General features: G+C 38.2%; 1 protein-coding gene across 1 annotated transcript in view; it reads left to right on the top strand.

The window, feature by feature from the left end:
- Positions 1 to 4,483: 4,483 nt before the first annotated feature.
- LOC5565290 (regulator of hypoxia-inducible factor 1) overlaps positions 4,484 to 19,325 on the top strand; it is a 29,089-nt gene continuing 14,247 nt past the window's right edge. The window contains exons 1-2 of the mRNA XM_021841780.1: positions 4,484 to 4,815; positions 4,885 to 5,031. Coding sequence (XP_021697472.1) covers positions 4,606 to 4,815; positions 4,885 to 5,031 — 357 coding nt within the window. The 5' untranslated portion in view covers positions 4,484 to 4,605. The remainder of the gene's footprint in view (positions 4,816 to 4,884; positions 5,032 to 19,325) is intronic.

Here is a 19,325-nt window from a genome sequence, read left to right as displayed (position 1 = left end):
ACCTTAGAACCAGAATTCATCAATGATGCTTGCTGTTTTATGGATTGATGCGCATTAATTATTTTCGTAGCATCATCAAGATTTAATCGTTCCTTTTCTAATAATTTCCGTCTCAAATCTTCCGATGAGTTCTGGATAATCTTGTCCATAATTGCGATTTGTCGACATTGCTGTTCGGTATGGCCGAAGAAACATTTCTCGGCTTTTTGCTGTACCCTCAAAAGAAATTTCTCAATTGGTTCATCATCGCACATAGACATCGACCAAAACTGGAATCGTTCAAAACTTTCGTGTTGCTTTGGAGAGAAGTGTTTTGTCAATTTCTGTTTGGCCTTTTCATATGGATTGAAGTCAGGGTCGTCAACTGCGATTTCGTCAGCTCCTGGTATACCGTAGAATACGTTTTGTAACTCCAAGCCTCCCATTGCAAGCATTTGAGCTTTGCGGCAATACCCATCATTAATGTTTGTGGCAGTCATCACGTTTTCAAACCAACGTATCCATCCAATCCAAGCATTTCTTATCTCAGATGGCGGAAGATGAGAATACTTAAAAGGGGGTAGATTGTACGAAGCCGGGTTGAAGACTGGAGTCACCTGTACTTCTTGAATTATTTCTGCTGCAGACGAATCCATTTTCCTATTGAACAAAACATAATAGCTCTATCATTCTAACAAAACTGTAATGGAAAATTTTCATCAAAGCCCAGCCTGACATTGCCTGTTATGGTCTAGCTAATCAGTGAATTAAATCACATTTTATTTTCACATTTCATTCTTCTTTTATTTACAAGCTCATTCATACAACAGTGAATCAAATCACATTTCTTTCAGTTTCTAAGCTCCTTGTTGACTCATCCTTGCACAAAAGCATTCATCGATTCTATTTTTCCGTATATTCAATAGTGAATTAAATCACGTTTTCCATAGCATTCAAGTTCCAGTGAATTCAATCACAGTATATAATTATTCCGTTGGAAAAACAGACAAAGTTGACATACACTCATAACCAATCACCCTAATATACAGCTAAAAAAAAATAGAACAGCATTCGAAAAAGAAAATCAAACATACATACATACATACATCCCAGCTGTTAGGGATTGGAGTCCATACAGCCCTACGGCAATCATTCATCATTACAGTTCATACTAACAACAACCCTTGGTTATTCAAGATCAAGCCGTCTCTTTTTCTCTCATAACTTCATTTCATTCAGTGAATTCAATCACGTCCTTCTTACAACCAGTATTGCATTTCATTCTTATTGGATTCCTCTCATTTGCCTATGCCAATATAAACTAGTGAATTTAATCACATCCACACTCGGAATGGAGCATTATCTGGAGACACCTCGCTCAACTCAGCAGTGTACGGTCTTCGGAGAACGAGATTAACTGTTTCGTTCTCTCTTTCGCTCTTCGCTTCGGGTTTTTTTCTCCCAACGGCAGTGAGCGCAACTGCATGTTATCTCCACCCTACGCGCAGTCATCGCCGCAAAGCGAAACCGCTAATTTTTTTCCCGTGGTTATATCGATGTGCGAACACGTGTTAGTGTGGAATATAGATTCAGCACGCTTGCATATTCGCGTGCTTCTTTTTTCGTTATAGCTACTATCGCGTTGATGCGTACTTACAGAACGCACTGCTTAGATAAGTGATTGTATGGGCGGCTGCGTATGAATAAGCAATAATTTCTCTTGCATACAGAGTAGTGTGATTTTCGGTCACAAATACTCCTGTGCCACCTCTAATCTTGGTTGAATGATTAGTGATGGTCACTGCAACGCCATTTTGTACGCCAGTACGAAAGAAAGTACTGCATGAAACAAATCATCAACGAAAATGAGACATTCCAATTATGTATATACATTCTATTCTTTTCAAATTAATATGGGGCAACATACCTTGAATTGAAGATACCAGTCAACCTCCATTCGCTCACTTACCAACAGAAATGATCAAAAATTCACAGCATATAATCATACAATAGCATTCAACACTCTACCTTTTTTCGATCATTTTCACATTACCACACTTTTTATGCAATCACATATTCGTACCCCAAACATTCATTATCAATAATCACGTTTCTCCATATTTGTTTCTACACAAGGCTTCATTTTTTTTCACATGCGTAATTGGCATCACATATTCGTACCCCAAACACTTTTTTTTCCACTTTTCACACAAAGCCTTATTCTTCACATTCATAATTGGCGTCACATTCGTGGGTGATGAAAACTTTCCGTTCTTTGTTCAATTTCACAGTATTCTTTGAAATTTTATTTCGATTATTTTACCTGGAAACACAGATTATCAATATATTCAATAAATGATATTCTTTGCCTTGCTTTCACTCCGATATTTTTTTTTTCTTTTACCCTCGTCGTCAACTTGTGGTATCGAGATCCGTGGCACACGCGTCTAACTCAAAGAATGAATAGCTGTGTTCGCTCGCTAGTTAGTCAGACCATCGATAGCATTAAGTTAATACTAATACACAAGTGGTACTTACCGAGTATCGTTGTATATACCTATAGCATGCGCTGTCCACCACAAGTACTCTTCAGGATATTTCTCAACTTAATACCCTGATGTTTTTCTTCTTCTAGAAATCCTTCTACGATTGATTTGGTCTTAACCGACTCTAGTCATCTTTGTAGCCAATTAGTTTCAAATATCCCATGAAGCGATTCTCAATCCTATCAGCTCCACTTTCAATTATTTACGAGCCGACTGGAACATATATATGAAACGTATGTTGGCTCTAATCTTGATGTTAACATTTCTTTAGAAACTAAACTTGATATTGACAATGCTCTTGAAACTTTAACAAATTCCATTTTTGAAGCCAGGAGCATTGCAATTCCAAAAAGTGAAGTAAAATTTGAATCCGTGATTATAGACGATGATCTTAAACTCTTGATCCGTCTTAAAAACGTGAGGAGAAGGCAATTTCAACGCACTCGCGATCCTGCTATGAAAACTATATGGCAGGAATTGCAGAAAGAAATCAAGAAACGTTTTGCTCAATTAAGAAACAAAAATTTTGAAAATAAAATTTCTCAATTGGACCCTGGCTCTAAGCCCTTTTGGAAATTATCTAAAATCTTGAAAAAACCTCAGAAGCCAATACCGGCATTGAAAGAGGAAAACAAATTATTACTAACTAATTGCGAAAAAGCTCAAAAACTTGCTATGCAGTTTGAAAGTGCGCATAATTTTAATTTAGGACTTACTAGTCCAATTGAAAATCAAGTTACTCAGGAGTTCGAAAATATTCTCAATCAAGAGAACGTTTTCGAAAATGCCTGGGAGACTGATTTGGAAGAAGTGAGAACTATTATTAAAAAAATCAAAAACATGAAAGCTCCTGGCGATGATGGAATTTTCTACATCCTCATCAAGAAACTTCCAGAAAGTAGCTTATCATTTTTAGTTGATATATTTAACAAATGTTTTCAATTAGCATATTTTCCTGACAAATGGAAAAATGCTAAGGTTGTTCCAATTTTAAAACCAGACAAAAATCCTGCAGAAGCTTCTAGCTTTTGTCCAATCAGTTTGCTTTCCTCCATCAGTAAACTTTTTGAAAAGGTCATTTTGAACAGAATGATGGCCCACACCAACGAAAATTCAATTTTTGCCAATGAACAGTTCGGATTCCGCCATGGACATTCGACCACTTATCAACTTTTACGTGTAACAAATTTAATCCGTTCCAACAAATCTGAAGGCTATTCTACTGGTCTTGCTCTTCTAGACATAGAAAAGCAGTGTTTGGCATGAAGGTTTGATTGTAAAATTAAAAACCTTTAATTTTCCAACATACATTGTTAGAATAATTCAAAGTTATCTGTCAAATCGTACACTTCAGGTTAATTATCAGAACTCCAGATCTGAAAGACTTCCTGTAAGAGCTGGTGTTGCTCAAGGCAGCATTTTGGGACCAATATTATACAGAATTTTCAATCTGACTTACGTGAGTTACCTCAGGGATGTCAAAAATCTTTGTTTACGGATGACACAGGCCTCTCCGTCAAAGGACGAAGCCTGCGTGTCATCTGTAGTCGATTGCAAAAAAAAAAAAAAAAAAACTAAACGGAATTTGCAGATGTACGACTACTTGGGCAAACGAATTTCACGAGATTTAATGGAATAAAAGCCGAGTATCAATGAATTGTGCTCGTGAAAAAAAAAACTAATATTCGTAGATAATGAGCTGGTGTGCATTTCACCCCATATGTTCAATATGCCCCTAATCCCCCTATGAGTATGGGAGAAGATAGGGGCAATTGTCGCTTAGTCGAAGAATGTGATAGGCATCGATGAAAAGAGTGCAAACAGTTGATTGTGTACACACCGCGCGGTATTCTCGGGCTCCGATCTTGGATTTGCGCTCACTCCTATACCTAGGTACTAGTAAGCCTATGCCTTCCATCATGGTGATTAATAACAGAATCAACGGTCGACCCGATCGAGTAGTAAGTACGTATCCCATTATCTTAACTATAGAGGAGAGATACGGCGACAGATCACATTCAGTAACAATTTGAATAGTGACTGAACAGGACCGCCGGATCGGTTCAATCGTTATTAGAACATGCCATTGAGATGCGTGCTTTCGTCTGGGGTTCTATCGTTGCTGCTGATAGGAATCCAGGGCGCGATCGTCGTCGGATCCAGTCGCGGAGATACGGGAATAGTTCCACCCATCTATCGTTACGATGATTTCAAAATGTGCCGCCAGATTAACTCGCCGGGAGTGTTTTGCTACGTTCGGATAGTGTTAGAATCCAAAGACGATCCTATTGTGAGTTCGGAGAAGTTTCAATTTTGTGAGTGATAATACATAACACATTGTTTATCTGACTGCCTGTAGGACACTTCTAGTAAAATTGTTGCGAGCTATCGACGGAATCAACTGGATTGGGGAATGTGCGTTGCGGACTGCCAGAGGGAGGTGGCACTTCTTGATGAACGGGAACGGCAGCGATTGTTTCAGCCCAAGATCGAAGTGAACTTTACGGTGAGTATATGTCAGTGGTTCACAAAGTGAGCGATTTTCAATCTCAGGGGGCGAAAAAAGTCATTTCCAAATCATGATAGACAAACCATGACAATAATTGTCACAACTAAAATGTTGACTGGGGCAACATGGATCGCCAGTGAGGTCCATTTTTTTCTTCAAATTTATATCAAAAATGGACCTGTTCAAGTTAAATAGATATGCAAAAATGGGACCCTAACGAAAAGCGGAAACACAAAAGGCAGACGTTCTTAGAAGTGTAACGAAAGGCGGGAAATAACATAAGGCATAATTTTAAAAGGCGGAATCAGTGAAAAACTCTATTTAAGACTCAGTTGTATGTTTATATCAAAATTTATTTATTAATTCAGTTTTACATGTTTTTGTACAATGAATTGTTTTAGTTTCGCTTTGTTTTTGCAGCTAGACAAAGTGCCATTCCTTCTACAAAATCCCTGTTGTTGACAACAGCAGCGCTGGAACATTGCTTGAATATGTTCCAATCTATTTCGACGTTGTCAGCATCTCCAAGAGGGCCCGGATCTCCTTTCAAGATACACAGAATTTTGCCTTCTGTTTCATGCTGTTCCTTTCTCAACTCGTCTCGGTGATTGTTTCCTACCAACGTAGACCACCTTCTATGCCACGCTTCAAGAAAATTGGACCGTGGAATACCTTCCATGACTGGTTTGAAGCTGGACCATAGGCTTGGGTGAAATAGTGGCCGTCCGTTCCTATTTCTACCGAAGACGTAAGTTTGCTCAAAATAGTCGATAAATTTTGCCAATTTTATTGGCAATACTAGCTTAAGTTCTTCGTAGGCGTCTGTTATCCGTTCAGCCGGCAGGAAAGTGAGAGCTTGCAGTTTTTTTTTATTGCCATAAAAATGGTTACATCATTTGAGTAATCATTCTTCAGACCAAAACTATTTAGCTGGCGTATTAGGCTTTGGACGAAATGAAAATAACACCCAAAGCATTCAGCTTCGGGAAACACATCTCTCACCGAATTTATGATAGCTTTTTCGTAATCCATATTAGAGGCCATTTTGGTACTCATGGAGATATGTCCTTAACACGTACCTTCGGTACACTTTTACAGACGTCTGTAAGTCGCAGACGAAATAGGCCTATCTGTCAAGATAAGCAACACATATTAGAGTTTAAAGGTATTTGCTCGCCTTCCAAGTGATTTTAGTACGTACCTCGGTTTTAACAGCATGCTACTCTTAACGCAAATATCCAAAAGTGCCTCGAAAGCTTCCGTATAGATCTCTTGTGTCTTAGAACGCAGCAAAACAAACACAAGCGGTAGGATTCTTCGATTTGTTCTTTGGCCTACAGGAGCATGGATAGAGAAGAGTTGAGCAAACTGCTGCGGTGCAGTAGCAAAAGTCCCATCGACCAGCCAGAACTCGGCTGCTTGAAGTCGCTGAAGATTTTGAAACGTCGCTAAAATCAAAATTTTCGGCTGGGCATCCGCAGCTTCCGTTAAAAGAAAAGGTTGTCCATCGATGGTTTTCTTCAACTCCTCGGGAATGAACGGCTCTCCTCCATCGTTATCAGCCTCATAATTCCTTCGTAGTTCTTTTTGACGGGCCCTATGAACTACCATTTTTTGAGCGAATTTTGTGGCACGTGTTTGAAGAACTTGTGGGTTATTCGCACAATCCTTGAAGGGATATCAGTAGAGTCAACAGATTTCTTTTTAAGTTGACTTCTGTAGTCTCTTTCAAGAGAATCCAGAGGGTTAGGCTCATGCACGTGTTCCTTTTTTGACAGGATTTTGTGGATTTCGTCATTCAGTTCAGAAACCACGCGTCCCTTGCACTGCCCTTCAGTCTTACTTACGTCAGTGCTTACGTTGAGCACATTCCCAATAGCTTTTACCGTTTTTCTGAAAAATATAAATAAAAATCGGTAAGTAACGTTGCAGAGAAAGTATCAACTAAAAATACATACCTTCTTCTGAGAATTGTACAGATATCCATCAACGTATAGCATCTCTTTATTCTTTTGAGAATAAACTATTTTCATTACACTTTGCGCTTCTTCTTCGGAAAACCCGAAAAAATCTGATTCGCTGGAACTCATCGTACTAGTGATCTATTAAGCTTGACGATAAAACGGTAAAAGGACCGACCACAAGGATCGAGTGCCTTTTATAGCAGTCACCACATGAAAAAACAGTTGCTAAGCAACTTGAAGTTGTTTACTATCAATCAACAAGTAATCGAAGTTTATTTATTAGCAACGTAAGTTTTTCCGTAGCAATCAATTTTCTTGTAAAGTGCAAAATCATCATAGGAGACTATTTTATCACTTCATACCAAATCGATGTAAGGGAAGACGGAATAACATGCGCCCCGTAAGGAAAAACTAAATTTTATATATTATATTATCTTTATTATCGAGACTTTCAGCCTGTGGTTGGTTCGTCTCCAAGCTAAATTTCAATAGTGAATTCGGAATTGTATGAAATAACCGAATTTGACAAAATATACCTCTTATCTCCGAGATAATGCGGTGATGCGTTTTACTCCATTGACGCATTTTGTACCTAGTTTCCATACCATGTGGATTGGAACTGTTAGAATATTACAAATCCTTCTAGTCGACTTTGGAATATAGCTTAAGACAAACTAGCGGCCGGCCGTTTGCTCTGCTGGTTCAAAAAGTCCGCCTCATTTTAATTAGCCTTATGTGATTCTGCCTTTCGTGTTTCAGCCTTTCGAGATTCCGCCTTTCGAATTTCCGCCTTTTGAGATTCCGCATTTTGTGACTAGTCGCCTTTTGTTAATTCTGCCTTTCGAAACTCCGCCTTATGTGATTCCGCCTGAAGCTAAGTATGCTGTTCCGCTCAAGAAAAGTAAAAATTTCTGCCCAAGAAATGGTCAAGAAATTTCGTACAGTGAGCTCCATTTGAATTGACATTCCATTTCAATTGCGTACTGTGATCAAAGAAAAATGCTTTTCTTGAGCATTTCTCGCAAGAAATTTCCCACGCATCGCGATAGGCGATTACTTTTCTGTTGAAGTGCATACTTCGCTTAACGTAGGACACCCGATATGCAAAAATAGACCAAACGCATGCGCATGTACCGGTTAATTTTTCGATCCATTTCGAATGTGATAAAAAAAAAAATCAAGCAAAATTTTATTTTAATAGTGGATTGAATCAGCAGAATTTTAAAGTTGATTGCAGGAAGCTATATTTTTTCACCTAATATTTATTAACAGGTGGAAGAGCTGCTGCTGTTTGTTCTTCTTTCTAACATTACGTCCCCACTGGGACAGAGCCTGCTTCTCAGCTAAGTGTTCTTATTAGCACTTCCACAGTTGTTACTATGCCAATGACCATTTTTACATGCGTATTTCGTTAGGCAGGTACGAAGATACTCTATGCCGAGAAGTCGAGAAAATTTCCAACCCGAAAAGTTCCTCGACCGGTGGGATTCGAACCCACGACCCTCAGCTTGGTCTTGCTGAATAGCTGCGCGTTTACCGCTACGGCTATCTGGGCCCCCTGTTTGTTTGTGTTTCCTTTGAAAACATGAAAATGCTCTATCTTACGAGAAAATGTAATGATTCTTGGCATCCCTTTAGAAATGTCTGTAGAAATTCACGTAACAACCAAGGCGGGTTCATTTCTCTGGCTACAGAGTACAATGCACACACCTTGGTAACAACTACCGGAGGAATGCCTATCCAGCTATTTACGCAAGCTTGCTATAATATTTGAATCACCCCTTTCTGGCATTTATTGCGTACACTATAATTTTTATAGCGCAATCTTAGCATGCCTTGGAAAAATGAAAATTTCTAATGTTGACGTTGTAATGTCAGAGTTTTTCCACACTTATTTTCCGAAAAAGAAAATTACAATATTTTCTCATTCTCTAATGTTTTTTTCTTACTATTTTAGGTTATAATGAAGCGATTGTAAGTGCACAACAAACTTTGAAAAATTAATTGATTTCAGTTGAAGATTTTACTCGACACTAGGCAATTGAGCAATTTAATGCAATACTTGTTAGAGAGAGAAACGGTTGTTGTGATTTAATGAATCCTGCTACAAATCAAAATGTTGAAACGTTATTACTATTCATGGAGTTACAGTTTTCTTCAAATGCTATAGATAGTTTTGAACCTAGCGATAGCAGCTTTAGTAAGTAGTTAGGACTGTTAGGTAGTTGAGACCCGGCTATTTGTCTTCAATGGAACAGAGTCTATGAATGGAGAGTTGCGCGAAGAGGCTTCTTTGAATGGTTGTTCTTCTTCGTCTTCGAAAATAGCCCCTATCTGTTTTGCTGGTCTGCTCGATAGGTACACTGAAATTAATTTTATTGCAGAAAATACTGAATCCATGGTAAAATTAAGAACTGCACCAAAGATTTTCAACCGACTACATTATTATGTTAACTCTACCAAAACATAGTCAACATCACTACACAAGAAAATATCTTCGGTTTATTTAACCACAGTTGCAGTATTTACGACCAGAAACGTTTTAGATTTGACCAGTTTGGCATTATCCAGCTTTTTACGCTTGCATGCCATAAATGTTCGAATCATCCCCATTAGACAATTCTTGCAAACACTATAATTTTTATGGCTTGATCATAGCAAGCTAAGCAGTAAAAAAAATGTTATGTTGACATAGAAAAGTCAAGCCGGTATTGTTGTCTTTTTGGAAGTGAAAATCAATCCTTTTGAAATTGCATTCATAATTATAATCGGTTTATAATTTTAGGTTGATGGATAAAGTTATGCCAGCTGGATTTGGCTTTGGTTCAAATTCGTGTTGCTCCAAACTGAATTCTACTGCAACATCCAAAAATACGTGCCGGCTTTAACTGCAAGACAAATCACTTTTATCATTCTGGTTTGAAACGTTGTGGTCACTCCCCAGCTCATCAAAACTTGACAACATCCAATGTGTAACGTGCAATTAATCTTTTTTTTTTACAATAGTTTTTTTCTATTTCGATAAACTGTGTCAATTTCTTACTGCATTCATACGATTTTGGAAGGTCTCGCTCCCTTAACCATCCTTAACAATATCATAAGTTGCAGCATGACATGATATTGAAAAGAACCCTGCCTGTTTTCTACAAAGTATTCAAATAGCTCCAAGAATAGCTCTTATTTGTGACTAAGGTTAATTAAGTGTTCTCAATAGCAATCATTTGAACTTTCTGATCATTTATTGGAGATTTATGAAGATGCGAACTTATATCCTAAACCTAAATAGTTTCTTCAATATCCAGGAACAAATTTTGATCTGGGTTAATCGCAACGGAACTTTTGTTGTTTGAACCAATTATGAACAAAAATGAGTGACTATTGAATAATAGAATTTGCTATCCATGAAGTCTCTTATACGTGCACCACAAAATATGAATTTATGATATATCTCAAAGCCAAATCAGTGTTGTCTGCTGACAACGACGACAAAGAATATTTTCTAGGGAGGCCATTTTCATAGCATTTTGCCAATAACGATGCATTCTCTTGAATTCTCTTTGGAAAGCCTAAAAATATGTAAAAGAAATTAGTTATCAAAACGAATACGCAATGAATGAAAGATTCAAAAAAGGCTCCTGACTACGTTTCTCATGCTGTGAAAATTTTTGACATTTCAATCAAAAAAGTAAAATTACTGCCTACTTAGATTTAACTATAAAATCTGCAGGCAAGAAATGTCAAAATCGAATCACCCCTAGTTGTTTTATGGCGAGCGTAAAAAGCTTTCGACCACACTGTGTTGTACAGTGGGTGTCTTGGATTGAAAAACCATGCTTTGTAGTGAATACCTGGGAGGGAGAAACCAATACAAAATTTCTGTACGTCATAGTGAGCCGAGATTCCGCTGTCACGAACTGTCACTGTGAGCCCAGATCTCAAACATTGGACTAACATGAAAAAAACGCGTAACTGATTTTTTTTTTTCATTTTTTTTTATTACATACAATTTTATTTACAATCAATATTACAACTTATTTAATTAAGGATACATAATTACCAAATTCTTCTTCAACATATTGTGTTCTTTGATATAATCCTTCGTTAATTATCTGTTGAAATTCCATTACATTGCTAGATGTGAAATGTTTCAAATTATAACTAATTGCGTTTACAACAATCCAAAGACCTAACTTCTCATTTTTCCTACTTATTGTTTTATCTAGCAATTCTGTTGGGTCTGCAACAGGGATGCGTAATTTCTTTTTAATTACTTCCTGAACGAAATTCCATACATTTATTGAAGTTTTACATGTTTTCAGACGGTGTTCTGCATCATCAACTTTACCACAAACTTTACAAGTGTTATCCTCTGTTCCACGAATATTATTTTTAAATAGCTTGCTGCGCGTTGGAACAATTCCATTTACATAATAATAAAGCACTGTTTTAAGGTTAGAATCAATGAACTTCATATTCAGATTAATCCAAATGTTTTGCCATACTACGTTAGTATTCTTAACCTCTAAGACTGGGTGAATTTGCATGGAATCAATTAAATGTAAGTAAATTTGTTTTGTACAATTTAAAAAGGGGAACCTCACAAGATTTTCTGCATCTTTTATATATGTATTATAGGTTCTTCCTAGTTTAAGTTTATTTCTATTTTTAAATAGAAAATCTTGTGAGGGAACTGAACCATTTTTAGCTGAACTGTACAATACATTACGAATGAAAAGAGCTTTGATTTTGTTTCCAACATCAATCAAACCTAATCCTCCTTTTTCATGTGCTAGATATAGTTGAGATCTATTGACTTTGAACAAATGGCCCATCCATAAAAAATTCCCTGTTATTTTTGTTACTTCTGCTATAAACTTGTTGGGTGCCGGAATGATCTGTCCGACATACCACAGCTTAGATAAAATGAAATTATTTAGAATCCAAACTTTCTGAATCAAATTTAAATTCCTAAATTTCGCTACAAACAGGGACCTTTTGATACTTTTCAACTGTTTATCATAAACACTTGAAACCGTTTCTTCCCAAGAATTCTTGAAAAGAATGCCCAAAATTTTTAATTCACTGACTTGTTTGATTCTATCGCTCGAGATTTCTAATCCATTCAGACACATATAAGAAGACTTTTCGTAGTTTAAACTTATTCTTGCGTCTTTCGAAAATATTTTGACGACCTCGAATATTTTTAAAAATTCTTGTTGATTTTTAATTATAATACAAATATCATCTGCATAGACTACTATTTTGATAAAACTGTTATCAACTAAAATACCTGGAATAGCCTCAGCCAGCATTGCAACTAAGGGTTCCAAATATAAAACGAAAAGTGCCATACTTAGTGGGCATCCTTGCCGCACTGATCGGTTTATTTTTATACATTCGCTAAGTTTACCTGATACTAGAAGTTTAGAAAAGGCTCCTTCATACAAATTTTTTATCGCGTCAATAAACACAGCTGGAAAACCAAATTTGGCAAGTAATTCCCATAGAAAAGTTCTGTCGACTTGATCGAAAGCCTTTTGAAGATCGAGACTAAGGAAAGCAATTTTAAAAGATTTTTTTTTGTTGGACGAAGCTAATAAATTTCTCAGAATTTTCAAATTATCAACACATGACTTTTCTTTATGACATGCTGTCTGATATGGTCCAATTAGGGAAGGTAGGACTGATTGAATGCGGTTGGCTAAAATTTTCGAGTATAACTTGTAATCTGTATTCAAAAGAGATATGGGTCTGAAGTCTTGAACAGTTGGATTGCTAGTTTTGGGTATGAAAGTAATGACACCTTCCTTAAAGCATGTGGGTGGTTTGATGCCACGTAGAAGATAATCATTGAATAGCTTTAAAAGATCATCTTTGATTAAATCGTAATTTTTCAAATAAAATTCATACGATAGACCGTCGAGTCCGGGCGACTTTTTTTTTGATGCGTTAGTTAAGACTTCTAACAACTCTTGGTTTTCTATCGCTTTTGTTAAACATTCTTTTTGCTCATTATTCAATTGATTTGATACCTTGTCTAGTGATTGAAAATTGGAAACATCTGATGGAATATTATCCTGGAACACAGAGGTGTAGTATTTGATGAATTCAGCTTTGATTCTACTGCTATTTGTTGTTATTTCCACGTTGATTTTTAGTTTTGACGTTGTTAGCTTTTTTTCGTTATGTTGTGCTATTTGAAAAATTCCCATTTTCTCTTCTTCAATCAATGAGTTCGGCTGAAAAATATTGGAAAATTCCAACAGTTTTTGCTTCTCTATTTCTACTAATCTTTTTTTGATAAAGTTAATTTCAAAAAATACATCTTCCCCTCCATTGAGCCGAGTTGAAAATTCTTGTAACGCTCGATAAAGCATGCTCTTTTCATTCATAATGGCAAGGTTACAGTTAATTGTGAAGCTTTTGAAAAATTCTTTGGTGGTGCATTTGAAATCCACATTCCACCACGCGTTAAAATCGGTTTGATATTTAGCTCTTTGCTTGCAATGGTTCAATTCAGACCTGTAATCGATGATCAACTGTTCATTTTTAAGTATAGCCGAATTAAGCTTCCAATAAGCAGGTTTTGTCTGTCCTGATTTGGGAAGTTCATTGATTTCGATTTTCATTATTACGGAGTGATGATCTGAAAACGCAAGGGGTACTGTTTCAACACTCAACGCGCTATTTAAAATTTCCTTAGAACAATAGAATCTATCCAATCGAGATGCACTTTTTCCCCTGAAAAAAGTAAAACTTGTCTTTTTTAAGGATGATTCAGCCACGTCTTTAAGTTTCAACTGGTCAACTAAATGTTGCAAACCCAGACAGAAGTTATTAGATCCTTTACTATCTTCCTCGTACAAAACACAGTTAAAATCTCCTCCAATCACTAAACCATCGAAATTCGAATTTAAATGCAATGCTAAACTCTCAGTAAAAAACTCATTCCTTTCTTTCTTGTACTGTGATCCTGATTGTGCGTATATGTTGATGAACTTGATTCCTTTTAGCATAAATGATATAATTCTTCCAGTTGGGTCTACTAGCAAGTCTGTAAACGCAAAGTTTTTACGTATAGCTACTGCTGTTGATCGATTTATATGGTTGTAACTCAAAACGACTTCATGATTCGGTAAAAACGATGACGATGTTATGTTCATCTCTTGAAAAAATACAATGTCTAGGTCATTGAAATTTACAAAATCACGGATCAATGATTGCTTAGCTGAACAAACAACCCCGTTCAAATTAACGGTGGCAATTTTCATCGAATATTTACTCATTCAAGTTTTGACTCAATTTTGAACTTAACTTTCGCTTTTTCGGATCTAGATCAGAGATCTCGCTTCCATCCGCATCGTCCAGCAAACCAGTGAACGCGTTACTCACCGATACATCTGCTGACTTACTTGTTGTTGCTTGAAGCTGCTGACCACTGTGAGTGACCAAATTGGATGAACCCAGGGATTGAATCCTGAGAAAATTGAGAGAATCTCTCACGTATCGCTCTCTGTAACTATCATAACATGCTGCACATTATGAGAGACTGTTTATCGTATACTGCTACAAGTTTGATCAGATTGGGGGGATAGTAGTGCATGATAAAACCCCTCTAAACATGCTCCAAGCCTGGGGGACACTGTTGTTATTGGAAGTTCGTGGATTGTTTATCATGCCAGTAAAGAAAAACACCTATCCCCAACGGTAAACAAGCGAGAAAAATGGATTTTATCATCGCTCTCTCGTTGGGGCTCTCGCTCGCTGCTTCCATTTATCAGACTTGTTACACCTTGCGATACAATGACGATCGTGGACCGCAACAGATGGGATGTTTTTCTTTGCTTGCTTTGATCGTGCTTCATTCTCAAATGAGAGCGAATTCTGCAACGCCTGGATGAACCAATGTTCACTGCCACTCCATGCTTCGCTGCTTTCGATACATTCACCCAGCCGCTGTCACCTTTGGATGCATCGGTCGTGTGACCATCATCACTACCTACGCCTGACACCGCTTTGTCTGTTGAGTCACCGTTACGAAAGCCCTCCTGCATTTCCAGGTCTCCGCCACACGGGCCGATATTGTGGCTGTCTGATTTGTCGTCCTTCTTCCCTTCACCAGAGTGTTGAGATTCGTGAAATTGAGCTTCAACGACTCTTCTTTCTCACGAACACGCTCCCTGGGGCACAGATTCTTACTCGTTTCAGAACCCATACGGCGGGGACAATCCGGCTTCAGATGATCCGTTGCCCTACAGATAAAACACTTCTCCTGCATTCCGGAGTAATACACGCGACTCCTGTAGTTACAAATGTACACCTGAGGCGGTATCTCCTTCGTAACATCCATGTAGATACCCCGCGTACCGGAGAAACAATTGAATCCCGATGCTAATGAACGTTTCTCATGCACAATTTTTTTCACTACTCCAAACTTCTTGAAAAATTCCACGACTTCTCGATCCGGTACCTCCGGAGGCAGATAAAACAGCCTCACATATTTTATCTCCTCATTCCCGTCTGTGACCATAACCTTGGTGAACTGTCCACTTGTATACCCGAAAGATTTTTCACCCACGTGCTGCTCGAGGCACATTTTCATCAATGTTTCATTTGCAAACTTGATCACAATGCACTTCTCGTACGGATCGTGATAAAGATGGGACACTTGCTCTGGCTTGATGCCCAAACTCCTGGCGACAAAAGTCACCATTTCTCCATCTGACGGAGATCTGGCTTGATCTCCAAAGCGAACCTTGACGGTATTCTTCCGAGCGTACTCCATTTTGGCAGAAATAATTCCCTTTCAAACAAAGCACTATTGTTTCCGAAGAAACGAAATCACAAAAAAACAGCACTGACTCTTAGCCTCTGGAACACGTCTGTTCGCTTCGAGTTGCAGGCCCAAACTGATTAAAACACATTTTCGTATTTCTTCAAAAGTGATAAAAATCGAATGAAAATCAATTCATGCACATAACGTAAGTAATGTCACGTGAGCACCATTTAATCTGATTGAACATAAAGCATTGAAAAACGCATCGTTCTACTTTTTCCAATGAAAATGAATATTTAGTGCATAGAAAACTGTGGCCCTTTTTTCATGTTTGTCAGGAAAGATCGAAGGTGCACAACAAAAGGAAACTACCGATTTTCTCGAAGCCTGCCTTGATTGTTGTTGGCAAGCTGGAGTTATCTTGCAGTTCAAAATAACGTTGTCTTATATTTCGTGTGTAGTATCGGTGCCTCCCTCCCAGGTGAATACTACTATGGACATGGTCACATTTACTGCATTGCTCAGTGATTTGATATACCAGATTACAGTAAAGTTAACAGATTTTTGTAGTCGGTTGAAAATCGTTGGTGCAGTTCTTAATTCTACCATGGATTCGGTAGATTATACAACAAAATTTGTTTGCGTGTAGACGGTTTGACAGTTCGATAGGTAGATTTGGTTTCACTCTTCGCGCAACTCTCCATTCATAGACTTTGCAATTGAAGTTGACCATCAATATCAGCTTCTATACTCGAATAGCCTAGATAGCCGTGTAGTGTCGGTAGCCGATTGCAACAAGGCTAGAAATAACACTACGGATTGCCTGTTCCGGTGGTATAAGTCCATCATGAAGATGGCCCCCAATTCATGGTGTCATGCGGCTAAAAGCATACCGTGCCTAGGAATGAATGGTTGGGGGGTCAAAATAAACCTAACCGTGAACGGTGCCTGGGGAGTACCGGGGCACCCTCCACAGTATTATGCCCTTACTGTGCTACCTGGAGCAATGGCGCAGTGGACCTTGTACTTCTCCGAAATAATCGGCTACTCATATTTAGCCTCAAATCAGAGGCTTGATACGAGTGGGAGCATGTTAATATAATATGAATCGAATAAAAATTATCCAGGTGAACCTTCATCATGCACAGGGCGCATTAGCGGTGCTCAGCAGAAGGTTCACCAAGGAAAATATCAATGTGGGACTATTTCAAGAGCCCTGGGTAAATAATGGTAGGGTACTTGGTTGCCCTTCGAGCCGTTGTAGAGTGTTGTACGACGAAACTCAGTCCAAACCACGAACAGCTATTCTTGTAAATAGGGACACAAAATTTGTCCCAATTACAGAATTTATCCGTAGAGACATTGTTGCGATCAAAGTAGAGGTGCCAACTATCCGTGGGAAAACGGAGGTATGTATTGCTTCTGCTTACTTTCCTGGAGATGTTGAAGATGTGCCTCCATGCACTGTTGTTCATTTTGTCAACTACTGTAAGAAAATTAATGCCCAATTTATAATAGGGTGCGATGCAAATGCCCATCATACAATTTGGAGCAGCACCGATATTAATAAAAGAGGAGAAGATCTTTTAAACTACATGTCGTCTAACAACATAGACATATGTAATAGAGGTGATTCTCCTACTTTTGTAAACTCTATCCGACAAGAGGTTCTTGATCTCACGATCTGTAGCGACTTGCTATCGGAGAAGATTGTGAACTGGCATGTTTCTAATGAAGAATCATTTTCAGATCATAAACAAATCCGTTTCGATTTTAAAGCTGGATCAGAAATAACAGAAAGCTATAGAACCCAAAGAAAACCAATTGGGATCTCTATCGTTTTTATTTAACGAATAAGAATTTGTATAACGGTGAAAAGTTCACGACTGTTTCACAACTGGAAAATGCCTCTAATGGGATCATTGACCAATTGGTCTCATCTTATCATGCTAGCTGTCCTATTCAACAAAGGTCATCTATTTAAAAAAAGGTCATCTAACAGGGATGTGCCTTGGTGGAATGACAAGCTGGCAGGATTGAGGAAGAAATCCAGGCGGTTGTTTAATAGAGCAAAGATCACTTTAGATTGGGTTGAATACAAAAAGCCCTAACAGAATACAACAGAGAACTAAGGCATGCCAAACATAAGGACTGGAGACGGGTATGTGAAAGTATCAACAACGCTCGGTTTTTCCAGGCTTACTGCAACAAGGAAAAGAGACGCTTTGTCCGCTCTTAACCGAAATATTCAAAGCAAGTGTTGCGCTTTCATATATTCCAAAAGCGTGGCAAAAGGTTCGAGTTGTTTTCATTCTAAAAGCTGGAAGAAAGGATAAAACAACTCCCAAAGCCTTTAGACCTATAAGCCTTTCCTCTGTTCTCTTAAAGACAATGGAAAATATATTTGATGACTTCATCAAGTCAACAAGATTAATAAAAATGCCTCTTTGTAAATACCAATATGCGTATCATTCAGGTAAATCTACCATTACGGCGTAGCAGTCGCTGGTAAATAAAATCAAGAAATCTCTTGAAGCCAAAGAAATAGCCGTGGTTGCTTTTCTCGATATTGAAGAAGCATTCGATAATGCATCCTATAGCTCTATGAGTTCAGCCATGGAAGCAAGGGGCTTGGATAAAAGTGTTATCGAATGGGTTATGACTATGCTCAAAGATCGCACAATTTCTGCTGATCTAGGAGGTGCGCAAATATCTATAAGATCTACGAAGGGATGTCCGCAAGGAGGAGTGTTATCGCCCTTGCTGTGGTCTCTTGTAGTAGACGAACTCCTTAGAAATTTAATAGATCAAGGTTTTGAGGTAATTGGATATGCCGATGATGTGGCCATCTTGGTTCGGGGAAAGTTTAATAACACGATTTCCGATCGGTTGCAAACTGCGTTAAACATCACTCTCAAATGGTGTAGGAAAGAGGGGTTGAACGTAAACCCTTCAAAAACTATTATCGTGCCTTTTACCAGAAGGAATAAGGTAAAGCTTATACAGTAGAGTGATGAAAATTTTGAAATGTTGGCTCCCCTATGCTTAAACGATATATTTTATGGTAAATAGCATTCTCCCAAAGTTTGAAATGATTCGGAAGAAATTTGACTGTGCACAAGCCATTTGAAGTTTATATGGAGATTACTATGGAAAACGCCAACTTTTTGTGTTCAGGCCTCTATCTCTTAGACATAATATTTTATCGAAAAGTGAACAACTGCCCATAAATGCACACCAGTCCCACTAGCCAATCAGTGAACCAAAGAAAAACGCGATAGAAGTCGTGAACACTTTTATGCTTTATTTACTCCAATCAAATTGAGAAACCCAAATTAATCCTCAAGAGGGGCCCTATCGCGCTCGCCCTCATCCGGCAACGCAGCCTCAAGATGCTGCGCGTACGCATTGGCGACATCCGGTTGTTTCAGTCGCGCTGTACCGAGGCGGGCGTCGGTACCGTATATCGTTGATAACTATCAACGCGGGCGCAGTTTCACCATCACCAGGAAGTGGTCGAAGTCAATGTTAGCGTTATGATAGGTTCTGAC

Source organism: Aedes aegypti, chromosome 2, assembly GCF_002204515.2.
Source record: "Aedes aegypti strain LVP_AGWG chromosome 2, AaegL5.0 Primary Assembly, whole genome shotgun sequence".
NCBI classification, from domain to species: Eukaryota; Metazoa; Arthropoda; class Insecta; order Diptera; family Culicidae; genus Aedes; species Aedes aegypti.
The sequence above is the reverse complement of the archived record's forward strand: the minus strand, read 5'-3'. Positions and strand labels throughout refer to the sequence as shown.